We start from the raw sequence: 13,283 nt of genomic DNA, 5'->3' as shown, positions 1-13,283 counted from the left end.
TTTAAATAGCATAATGTGCGTTGCTGAAAAATATTTAAAACTATTTTTATAAGTTACACCTTGAAATATTTTTTATTATATTAATAAAATATATATTACATATAAAAAAATTATATACATAATTTAGTAATATTTCTAACTACATTAATAAGAGGTTTTTTTACCTTTGTAAGAGCTAAAATCTTGCAAAAAATCTTTCAGATATACAAAACGTATTATACTGTGGTTTATATATATATCTTACTTATTATTCCAATAAAAGTTGTGAAGCAATTCAAGTCAATAGACATTACATTACTTCTTTTAACTTTAACGGTGAATTAGAACAATTTTTCAGTTTAAAAACCATCATTGCTTAAATTGGAAAATCTGTTAAATTTATTTTTAAATTATTTTTTAAACCTTCGGGACTACCGTTAGGTGTTTATCCAGAGGATGAGATGGATGAAATATTTTGTAGCGTATGAAAATATCATACCTGGCCGGGATTTGAATCCGGGATCTTCGGATGAAAGGCCGAGACGCTACCACTCGCGCCACGGAGGCCGGCAAATTATATTATTAAATGTAGACAAGTGAGTCTTTATTACTCGAAAAAAAAGGAAAAGATCGTCCAAATAACCACGATATAATGTCTTTAGGTCCACAATAACACAAACTTATTTTAATTAATTAGAAGTTAATAAAAATAAAAAAAAAGTTGATAAAGTTAATAACAATTTCTTAATCAAATTTTTCAATCGTCAAACACTTCATAAAAATCAACTGTAATCATAAATAATGAAGGCCTAAACCAAAGGATACAGATTCAAGTCTTTAGATAATTTGTATCATTTTACTATGAATCTACTTTAGAACCCTATTTATCCGTCACCCACAGGACCAAGCGATAGTCTGAACGAAAAATAGGTCAGATATTACGGAGAGTAAAAAATCATTATTAAAAGACATTTTAAAAGAGGATGTATTATGACATTTTAAAGGACTATTAAACTAACTATTAATTAATATTTCAAACTAAATAATACCAAACAGTTGGACCGGCCCAGGGGAGTTGAGAGAAAAAAAAATATTTCAAACTTATTTTAACTTAAACAACATAAACCCACAATACTACACTGATGCAATAAAATAAAACATTGTAGTTTTTTTTAAAATTAAAAGATCATAATACAAACAAAATACAAAACATATAAATACTGTAGAGTGCTGTATTACTGTACATTGGTGTTAAAAGAAACACTACACATTCAAGTCTTTATTTTAGTTTGGCCAGTTAACATAATAAAAAATTACTGTACATCAAAAAAAAATTTATTATAAACGGAAAAAGGCTAATCTTTTTTTTTTGTTTTAAAGTCTTAACTTGGCTGAAGTAGTTGTAATTCTACCCTTTGCCAACTTGGTACTAGTAACATTTTCAAATTTTGATACAAAAGTTCTTTTCGGGAGTATTTTGTGATTTTAGCCTGCCTCAATATTGTACAGTCAGTCGAATTTCATCTTCAATTATTTTTTTACATTTTATCACAATTTTGTTTGCAGCTGCTTCATCGGCTGACAATTTTTCTTCAACAATGGTAACTTGTCAAATTATGAGGCGCCTCTTCCACCTGTGAAGTCATCCCTCATTTGCTGTGAATTTTTCATCTTCCCCACAGATTCTTGTATAGAACCGTTGCTTTTTCTTTAATATAATGGACCCAGATAAAAGAGTTCCTTTCTGGCGTTCTTGGCAGAACTAAAGCCATAATGTACTCTCTGTGTTCCGATTTAGACTTTCTCAGCATTTTTCGGTTTTTTAATGCTACCTCTCCCTCAACGGTCGTGTATATGCTTCGAGGGTCTATCTGTTTTTCCTCCAATCTTTGATTGGGGTAATACCGACTCCCAATTCTAAAGAAAGTTTTTGTATACACACTCACCCTTATCAAGTCGTCCAAGTACTTGAAGCTTCTGTTACAATGAACACACTATCCGTTTTCGTTTTTGAGTAGCCATTAGTGAACTTGCATAATAAAAACTAGGTTCAATATCCTGCTCGCAAAATTCATGACAATAGTCATACTATCAATATGTTGATGCAGTAACAGAAAAACATGCACTATAGAATTGCAGTGGTTAAATTAAAATAAATTTTTATTTCGGCTACGTATACAAGACTGTATAATAGTACAGCATGTACAAGACTACACTTCATTTACACTCATACACATCATTCTCATTCATCCTCTGAAGTATTATCTGAACAGTAACTACCAGAGGCTAAACAGGAAAAAGAAAAAGTATGCACTTCCCCTGCTACGATGCGATAGTAACACTATTAATTATGATGTGATTCTACACACATACAAGCTTAAGCATGCAGATATATATCAAGCTACAGTACAGTACTGTGTCGGTAGGATATAACAAAGAGTTGGTTTTACAGAGATCGGATATGGGGGTGCTGTTGTAACTTGCTTAACCTTTCAGTTTTTAGGATATACTGTTTATTTAATGAGTAATAAATCAAATTTTTTCTATAACCTGAGTTTTAGATTAATTTATATATATGTTTTTCTGCCTCAAAATTTGTTTACTTAGTCGGTTCCGAGTAAGGAATCACAAGTAAATCGTATTTCAAAAAGCATATGATCAGGAGTTTCCAACGAACACCTTCAGTAAAATTTACATTTTTACACAAAGATATAAATAAAGTATGAACATACATGTATATAAAGTTCATACATATAAACATACTTTCTTGAATAAGACCACATAGGTACAAGAGTTTACAAAGGTCTAATGAAAAAAAAAATTATAACATCATTAAATAATAGACAAACACACAAATAGTAATATAATAAGCTCGTGGAGATAAATGAGACAAATGAGGAAGCTATCTAGCTTCCTCATGGAAACAAGTTTGGCAAGACGATAAGATCAAGGTATAGAAAGATGCTCATTACATATGTAATATTTAACCAGTTTAAGAGTCACTCGGATTCCTCCAAGTCTAGCATGTGCAGACGTTTCTGTCAACGGATATTCTCGCTGTTGTGTAATAGATTACCTCTGCTATAAAGTTCACATATGGATCCAAATTGATGATTTGGTGTAATCTTTTCCGCTCCAACGTCGGTCGCAGTTTTTGAAGAAACATTCTCTTAAACAAAAATTCGATAGAATTGGTAAAAGTTGTATTGGTTTATAGGACTCGTCATATGCAATTTTACCTGGTTTAAGAATCATCGCTTCTCTTACACCTTCCACTTTGATGAGTAGTACGATGTTTGAATGATACCATTAGAAAGGTGTGTAATGTACTTGATGACCTTGAACGAGAGCATAACTAGTGCTTTATAAGTCACCAAGTCAAAACCATGAGATTTCTTTGACCGTTCCTCTTGTTTTGATTACACATAGTACTACCCTCGTTGAAATGTGTCTAATCGGCAGGCTTAAAGGCATTGGGCGGTTCAAGAAGTCAATTATTTCTCTATTATTAGGACTCCCTCTGTCGTAAGGGAAAAATATTTTACTAACATATGCAGCAAACAGAGGGATCTTTCCTAACGCTACTGATCCATGACCCATCAAACTCTTTAAAAAAAAAAAAAAAAGTCCGGTGTTTTATTTGGGTCTGTAAGCCGATGTGTAGGCTGTAATCCTGAGACCATATTGAGATGTAGATTGAGAATACCAGCTCCTTAACGTTCTTCCTTCAGTTATTGCAAGCCGAGAGTCCCATCGAGAATGTTTCCGCGTTCCCGTCCCCTCCTGCGATAGACCGGGAATAAAGGAATGTAAAGAATTCCCTAAAATAACTCACCGCTATCGCATGAAGAGGAGAACAGTACACTGCAGATAATCTGATAGGTCCCAGCCAATCTGGAATCTCGATCGAGGTCGCGTGAATCTTATCCATTCAGAATCCAGCAGTAGGTGATGCCTCAAGGAACCTTTAATTAACACCACAGTATTAACTAATTAACATGGAAGTGTAGAGGATCCATGTGCTTTGCCATCCGGATGATTTGTAGTATAGACAGAGAATCTCCGAAGCAAAAAGTATTTCCGGTCTGTAAAGCTGTTTCCGAGATAAAGATGACATCCAAGGACGCGATATGTGCCGGCGATTTCAATTCTTCTCGCCGATTAAATAGACTATTTTTGCTCCACGTAACAATATTAAAAATTCTAGTTATCAGTACATATTTGCGATCACTTGGGTGAATAACCTTATTTGTCTCCCTGTCTGTTAAGCCAGGAATAGTTCATAAATCCGTAGTACGTGAGTGATCCCATATAACATAATTGGCGGAGGTCTAATAGTGTTCTAACTAGTTTGGCTCACACTAACACTGGTTTCTTCCATTGGAAGGTTGTCGAACCTATTCGGTAAAGGTAAATTATCACATGCATTGTTGGGGTCTGTGGTACCCTAAATTTTCGAGTTACAGGTACACTTTGCCATTGAAAGCAACCTGATTAATACTCAATAATTTCACTTTCATTATCACTTTCCGAGCCTTGTGCTAAATTAATGGCAATGTTATTTCTAAGCAATCTCCTGCGAGATTTTTTTGGTTATCTACTTGAGAACACACGTTTTCAAGAAGTTAGTAAACAACTCCCGCAAGCCGATGACTTGCCATCGTCATTTGGATCAGGTAGTAATAGCTGATCCATGTTTACATTTCTCTATGGTTAGCCCGACTAAAATATTAAAAAGAGAAACTAAAATGTTTTGCAAATAAGTATCCCTTACAGAAAACCCTTATTTTTACCCCCGATTCTGCAACAAGGTACACAATAATCTAATACAAATATTTCACAGTTAATATATAACAATACTTCAACACTTAATAACACAGCTAACCGAAAAAAATAACAACTGTTTTATATATATATATCCAGAAATAGCGTATGTAGATCAAAATTAATTGTGATTTTTTTTTATTTAAAAATATTTGAATCCGTGAAATATTAAGTCTATTTAGCGTTTTATAGCACAATATTAATGAATTCTTATATACCTCAAATGGTGTTTAGCACAATTTTAAATTGAAAATTTTCACATAATACTTTTTATATTTCTTAGTTCCATGATTATTTTTATTAAAGTTTCTATCTTCTGTTTCCATAGAAACTGAAAAATTAGGTAAGTATAACAACAAATGCAAACATAAAGTAACAAATTTCTTTATCCTCCTAATGGTATTCGTAAAATTTTATAAAATACTGCAAAAGGTTCATGATTTCATTGCAATGTTCATAATTATAAAAGAATAAGTTTCTATATATTGTATATATTAATAATAATGAATTATAATCCTAACTATTCATGTTCGTTTTTTACATTTGTTTAATGTTATTTATTGTTTTTTCTAAATAATTTTTGATATGAAGTGTAGTTGCGTTTCGAAATAATAAATAAATTAAAATTAATAAATTATTTTAATTATTTATAAATTAATTTAATAAACTAAAATTGAGCTTAGAAATAATTAAATTATTGATTAATAATTTAAAATAATAAATGTACAGATTATTAAATTTATCTATAAATATTAAAGGAAACTAGTAGTAGATTGAAATACGAAAAAATTAATTTCAATGTATATATATATATTATATACACGCGCATTTTTTCTTGATTAAAAAAAAAAATGATTAATATTTTTTATGTCATTTAATAATTTATTTTTTATTTTTCAAAATAGTTTTGAAAAACAACTTATTGAGATTCGTAGTTTGGTATCATTGGGTTTTTAATAAATATATAATGTCTACAATATTATAATCTATTATCTAATGCCTTTCTTACAAACAAATAATGACTTTTTACTATTATTTTGTTGTTAGTAAGCAAACAAATCAATGTTACAAGTGTTAAAAAATGTTTGTGTTTGCTATGTTAGAATTTTCATCGATTTAAATATATTTTTACTTATTTGTAAACACAAATTTATATATATATATATATATATATATATGTGTGTGTGTGTGTGTATGTTTATATGCGCGCCCGTTATAGTGAAATAACTAATACGAAATTAATTTAGAAAGTAAACCTGTTCGTAATACCTGTAGTAAACTACTAATAATACCACTTATGAATAATCATAAATTGATCAGTGTTATAAGAAAAAAACTAATTAATTTTAGTATATTTAGTATTTAGGATTTTATTAAAATAAAAAAGGAAGGATTTTTTATTACTTAAAATATTTTAATTGTTTTTTTTTAACGTAATATATGTTTCTATATAAAATCATTACAACGATTTTTATATGTAAAAATAACAAGAATATCAATTAGTGAATAATACTTAAAATCAAAACTGAATCGACAATTTTAATAAATAAAATTTATTGAAGAAAATTCCTATCCATTATATGACCATTGCTTTACTCTCTTTTTTTTAAATGTTTATATAAAGTAAATGAAATAGCAATATTTTATTAACTGAAAATTACTTAAGCGTAAAAGTTATAGAGTGATAAATACAAAAAAATATTGCATTGTTAAAGTATCACGTTTTATTATTTGCTAGTGATTAGTGACTCGATCAATATCTGTGTGAATCTACCGGTGAACGTGTAATCTTGAATAGATTTAGGCCGAACATTCCTGAGAAATATTAAATCCCAAGGTTAATTAAATCCCAACCCCCAAAGAAAATCGGTATCTACGATCTATTATTCAAATCCGAATAAAAGCGATTATCTTTATTAGGATTTGAACCTTCGAAATTAGCTGATTTATGACGACGAGTTTTATCACTAGACCAAACCGGTGGGTTAGAATATATATTTTTAACGAACTTTATTTATTTACTACTTTTTTGCAAAACGTCTTATTTTTTTGTAAAAATTTATCAGATCGGTATTTCGGATAATAAATTTTATAGTAGTAAGTAGGTTAACTTAAGTAGGTAACTGCTCATTTCTGTAGCATTTTGTACCGTTAAATCCCAATTGAAATAACAAAAAACCCTGATCCTGTAAGTTAATTAGTACGTAAAGCCTACTTATATCGTTGGCCGTTTGTTAAGATAAATATTAAAAATATTTTATTGTTGCTTTTAGTGGTCATATATTGTTTATCGTGAAAATATTATAACAATTTAATTGTTTTTTTATTTGTAACTATGTCGATGTGTTTTTAAATTAATATTGGAAAAAAATTCATAATTTTATTTTTCTGGTTATATCTAGAATTTTAACTATTCGTAAAGCAATGTAAGCAAGGAATATTTGTAATTGTTTTTCTTGAATAAAATGGCTGTTCTTTTATTTCTTAAGTTTTTTAAATCATTGTATTATTGTTAATATTTATTTATCGATTTATATAAAATATCCCACGATTAATTTTTCCTTTAGCATCGGTTTATTCCTATCGAAGTATTTTTGTTCGTAATATTATATGCGCTTATTGGTTTTTGAAATTTAATTGTAAGATGGATTAAAAATTAATTTTTTTAAAGCTTTTATTCTTTTAAATAACTCTGGATACAAAGTAAATTTTTTCAGTGATATAAAACAAACCTGATTATAAAAAAATAAACAACTGTCATGAATCATGCAGATAATATATTTTTGGTTTAAATTCATATTAATAATTAATTAGTTAATTTTTTATGATTAGAATATTTAGGAAAATAAAAAAAAATTTGTGTTTTCATATCATTCATTGAAAACATTTTTTATAATTATAAAACATTATGAGGAAAATTAAATATTAATAAAAAAAATATTTGAAAGATTTATATTTAAATAAGTCTTAAAAAATGCAATATGCAATTTAATAATATATTTCGTTACTTTTATGAAATACGGACTGAAATATACAGGCTAGCAGAAATAATCTTTTACATTCAGTGCTTAAAGAAATAAATAAGGATAAGTAGTTATTTATCGTAGCTTAAGATTTTAAGAAGATGTAGGAGAAGAAGAAGATGAGCTGCAATGATTGTTAGAATGAATTTCTTAAATGGAAAGGAAGATATTCTTTATGAGTTTGTTTTGTATCATATCCTTGGGTAATACGTGGTAGTAAGTAAAATGATGCTCTTTTGTTTTCATCCAAGACGGAAAAATCCTCAGCTATAATTGTACTTCCCACCCGTTCTTTCTTTTTCCATCCTAAACCTTCCTATACCGTTCAACACCATCACTACCACAAATAGCACCATCAGATCTACCTTCCCCTCGTTTTTCTCACTCTATTTTTTTTTTTCACCTCCACCAACCCTCGTAGCAACCTTTCTTCTTATACTTCAATAACAATCAACGAAAATACTTCCTTTTTTCCTTTTCATTGATACCTTTTGCTGATTTTTTTCTTTCTTTCCTTTTTCTCTACCCTTTCCTACTTCTGTGGGTTTTAATCTTTAATACACTCACTGCGTTCGCATGAAATTAATTTTAAATCCAACATTTTCAACTTTTTCTTTTCATTAGTTCAGATTTTAAAGTGCTGTTAACTGCAGATTTTTTAATACCAAGTAATTTTATTAAGTTTTATATTTCAATTGATTCTTGCTTCATCACTAAAAAAAAGTGATATTAAGTTTTACGATAGGATAAATGTATCTGCATATATATTGTTTCATACGCAAGTATGCATTTACAGAATAAACTTCGAATTAAAAAAAAAAAAAAAAATCTTTAGAAACGATGTTATCTCTTTTTAAGCTAAAAAAACTACTTTCTATTCGCCTTTATAAACCAAATAAACATTATTTTTGAAGGTACTGACTTAGGAATAAACAAAGTTTCTAAGCTGTTTAATAAATAACAATACGATTTGGCCATGCATGTGTCCATATCGCGCGGGCTTGATAGTGAATTAGTTTTAATAAATAGTATAAATTTAATATCTAACATATTACTTCAATTACTGATCTTATTTATTTAATATATTTAACGTAATAAAGTATTTTACAATATCTGCTCCAGTTGAAAGTGTTTTAGCTTTTATAGTTTAAGGTTATATTAAAAGTCCATTACAAATGTTTTTGTATTTATTAAGAAAAAAATTTGTCATAAAATACGTATAAAAAAAATACTGTAGTATAAAGTAAGGAAGGGTAAATAACGAAAATATAATCCCTATTAAAGTTTCATTTAGATTTCATAAAATATATATTTATTATCTAAAATTAATATTTTATCGTTTGGAATTTAATAATAAAAATATAAAAAATACAATTTATAATTATTTACAATCTACGTTGTCAGATTTCATAAATTCCATAGAATTCCAATGAATTGGTTCTATTAATCTATACACTTATTTTTTGTACCGTATATTTTAATATAAATAGATAACAGTTACAAACTGTTGATTTTAGCATTAGCAAATTAGTTATAAAGGTAAAAGGTCGTTGATATTGGCTTCCAAAGAGGAAGCCATGTCTGTGTTGCAGAGAAAGCCCGGCTGGCTACGCTAGGGCGTGCCTTTAGCTATATACTCGACGTACTGTTCTACCATAACCTACATTCTGCCATCTCACCCGATACTTTTGTGTTTATTATTATAAATAAACATACCGATTTATTATTTTTTATTTAAACGTAAATAATTTTTTTATTTATTATTTTATTTGTTTTAAATTATATTAAGTTTTATCTAAATATAAATAATGTAAATATTTATGTTTTGTTTCATTTTATTTTTTATTTCCGATCTAATATCGTTGTATTATTTTTGTTTATATTGTTTATTGATTGTAATAATCGTATTTATTTTCATAAATTACATAAGTAAACAATAATACAATAGTAAACTTATATATACTTGTAAATATTGGTGTAAAATATTGACGATTGTGGGTGGTAACCTAGTACGATCTGTACTATATTAAGACCTTCAGTTATGTAAATATTAAATAATGAAGTATTACATAAAAAACTTACCCGGCGAGGGCGAATGGTGGTCTGTCCGCGGGCCGCAGTAGTGTCGAGGTGACAGCCAACCAGACAAAACTCCATGCTACCAAACTCATCTTGTCAACACCACAAGACGTCCTCCATCGCACTGGGAGTGTCTGGAGGCAGCAGAGACCAGGTCTGACACCAGTGCGCACACCCCAGTCTATATTGATCGGTCAGACCACCCTCACCTCTCTTCTACACGGTACCTCCACTTACCCCTTTCCTAAAGGCAACTCGCTCCGTCCTCCCTATCGACGATGCGATCCGGCCCAAAAGACCACCACCACTACAAATATACTTAACGTTCAACATCTTCAGTCCCTGTGGTCAGGTGCCTTCCTATACCTACCTTCCAACTTAACACTACATACATACACTCACACACTCGCGCGCGCACACAAACATACACACATATCAATACGTATACCGGGTTACACTAAACATAAAATATAAAACTATTTCATGTTTTGAAACATTAAAGTATTCGGATGACTGTAAATAAACAATGCACCAATAGTATTGAAGTATACATACTTACCATGTATATTGTATTTATTATTCAATATTAATACTAATTTATAGTAATTTTGTGTGTGTGTGTAAATATGTAAATAAAAACGATTCTATTTAAATACATGCATATGAGATTTTATTCAAGTAAAAAAATTAATTTACATCTAAATCTTATTAAAATAAAAAAATAATAAAAAGTTTGAATAGTTTATTAGGAAGCTGTAGTCAAAAAAAAAAAAATGGGGAAAAATTATAGTATTATGCGGCAAGGGAGCCGGTTATGTTTAAAATTTTGCCAATAAACATAGTTTTAGAAAAGCAATGTATTCAAAATAGGTGTATTAACACTGAGAATATGTAAGATAAACTCATGGCAATAGGGGGTTGTATACAACTAATTCTAGGATATTTATAGCACGTTGGTATCCCGACAGTTTTTAAATTAGTATTCAACGCTTCGGTCTGTGATAATAAAGTAATCCGATTGAAATCAAATGAATAAAGTAACATTTTTTTATGTCTCTAATGTAAATCAATATTTGGAGTTTTAATTAAGGAAACTATCTCGGGAAGAGTTTTCATAAAGTAAACTTCCAAACCGTAAATTTAGATTTACAACCTGTTGTAAGAATGAAGGATTAATAACTAAAATAATATAGAATGTTGTAAAAATTATTTTTTTGTGAATGTAGCAAATGAATTACAAATCGCGTATGAGTTTACTTTTTTTAAAAAAGAGATGCAGATCTGTACACTATTACGTGAATTTGGACAAATACTTCAACACGAAACGACTGTTGAATTTAAGGGTAATGATGTGTTTGTGTACACACACACACACACATACACCACACACACACATACAGAGTCATAGTTTAAGCCCACAGGAAGATGGATGGATACAAGGAAATGTAAAATGATTATTATTTTTGGGGTAAAAAGATGAAAAATCAAAATATAATTCGAGCAGTAAAGAAAAAAATCTGATATGGACAGCACATGACTTCCTTGATCGCCTATTTAAATTACATACACACGATTTTTTTTTTAAATGAAAAGTAAGAAAATAAAGTTTTATTTCTTTAATAACTTCTCCTATTTTTTAATTTTTTTTTTTATTGTTATGATTGAATTATTATTTATCGTAAATTTTTTTTACAATCAGAGGTTAATAATTATTAATAATCAATTTTTTTTTTTGTGTTCAGTTATTTGACTTGTTTGATGCAGCTCTCCAAAAATAGATTCCTTATCTAGTTCTAGTCGTTTCATTTCGGTATACCCCCTACATCCTACATCCCTAACAGTTTGTTTTACATATTCCAAACGTTATCAACGTGCACAATTTTTCCCACCTACATGTCCCTCCAGTATTAAAGCGACTATTCCAGGATGCCTTAATATGTGGCCTATAAGCCTTCTTTTAACTATATTTTTCCAAATGCTTCTTTCTTCATCTATTTGCCGCAACACCTCTTCATTTGTCACTTTATCCACCCATCTGATTTTTAACATTCTCCTATAGCACCACATTTCAAAAGCTTTTCTCAGGTACTCCGATCGTCCAAGTTTCACTTCCATATAAAGCTACGCTCCAAACATATACGTTTAAATTAATTTTTGATGTAAACAAATTATATTTTTGACTGAAGGCTCGTTTCGCCTGTCCTATTCAGCATTTTATATCGCTCCTGTTTCGTCCATCTTTAGTAATTCTATTTCCCAAATAAAATTCTTCTACCTCCATAATCTTTTCTCTTCCTACTTTTACATTCAGTGGTCCATCTTCGTTAATTCTACTACATTTCATTACTTTCGTTTTGTTCTTGTTTATTTCCATGCGGTAGTTCTTGCGTAGAACTTCATCCATGCCGTTCATTGTTCCTTGTAAATCCTTTTTACTCTCAGCTAGAATTACGATATCATCAGCAAATCGTAGCAACTTTATCTTTTTACCTTGTACTGTTACTCCGGATCTAAATTATTCTTTAACATCATTAACTGCTAGTTCTATGTTAAGATTAAAAAATAACGGGGATAGGGAACATCCTTGTCGGACTCCCTTTCTTATTACGGCTTCTTTCTTATGTTCTTCAATTATTACTGTTGCTGTTTGGTTCCTGTAAATGTTAGCAGTTTTTCTTTTATCTCTGTATTTGAACCCTAATTTTTTTTAAATTCTGAGCATTTTATTCCAGTCTACGTTATCGAATGCCTTTTCTAGGTCCATAAATGCCAAGTATGTTGGTTTGTTTTCCTTTAATAAAAAAATCAATATATTTAAATTAAAAAAAAAAAAAAGTTAAAAAAAAGGGTATGAAGTCTGATTCGAACCGATGTACCTTCCTGTTATAAGATCCAAATATTTAATTAATTAAGATTTCATTTGACTATAACTCTGGAACCAATGAAAATAAGTACCACTTATTATATATCGTTGAAAAGATCTTAATGAGGGCTGATTACTGCAGTTAAGAAAAAGTAAAAAATCCAATTTTTGGGGGATTTTGGGCTTTTTTGGACACTTTTGGTTCAGTCAATTGCAGTCAAAAGAGGAGGTGTACAACTATATGTTACAACAGTTCTAAATCCAAAATTTCAACATCCTACGACTAATTGTTGTTGAGTTATGCGAGATATATACGCACATATATACTTACGTACAGACATCACGCCAAAACTAGTCAAAATGGATTCAGAGATGGTCAAAATGGATATTTCAGTTGAAATCTGAAAACCGAAATGTTTTGCGATCACAATACTTCCTTTACTTCGTACAAGGTAGTAAAAATGTTCTTAAAACATTATTTTTTGTTGATGAAGATTTATTTATACACAGTAAAC

General features: G+C 29.5%; 1 protein-coding gene across 1 annotated transcript in view; it reads right to left on the bottom strand.

Annotated features, from left to right (window-relative positions):
• Rdl (Resistant to dieldrin) overlaps positions 1 to 10,018 on the bottom strand; it is a 497,648-nt gene extending 487,630 nt beyond the window's left edge. Inside the window, exon 1 of the mRNA XM_075372468.1 lies at positions 9,909 to 10,018. Within this exon, the coding sequence (XP_075228583.1) occupies positions 9,909 to 9,997 (89 nt within the window). The 5' untranslated portion in view covers positions 9,998 to 10,018. The remainder of the gene's footprint in view (positions 1 to 9,908) is intronic.
• Positions 10,019 to 13,283: the final 3,265 nt, after the last annotated feature.

This window comes from Lycorma delicatula, chromosome 8, assembly GCF_047948215.1.
Source record: "Lycorma delicatula isolate Av1 chromosome 8, ASM4794821v1, whole genome shotgun sequence".
Taxonomy (NCBI): Eukaryota; Metazoa; Arthropoda; class Insecta; order Hemiptera; family Fulgoridae; genus Lycorma; species Lycorma delicatula.
This window is presented reverse-complemented; position numbering and strand designations above follow the sequence as displayed.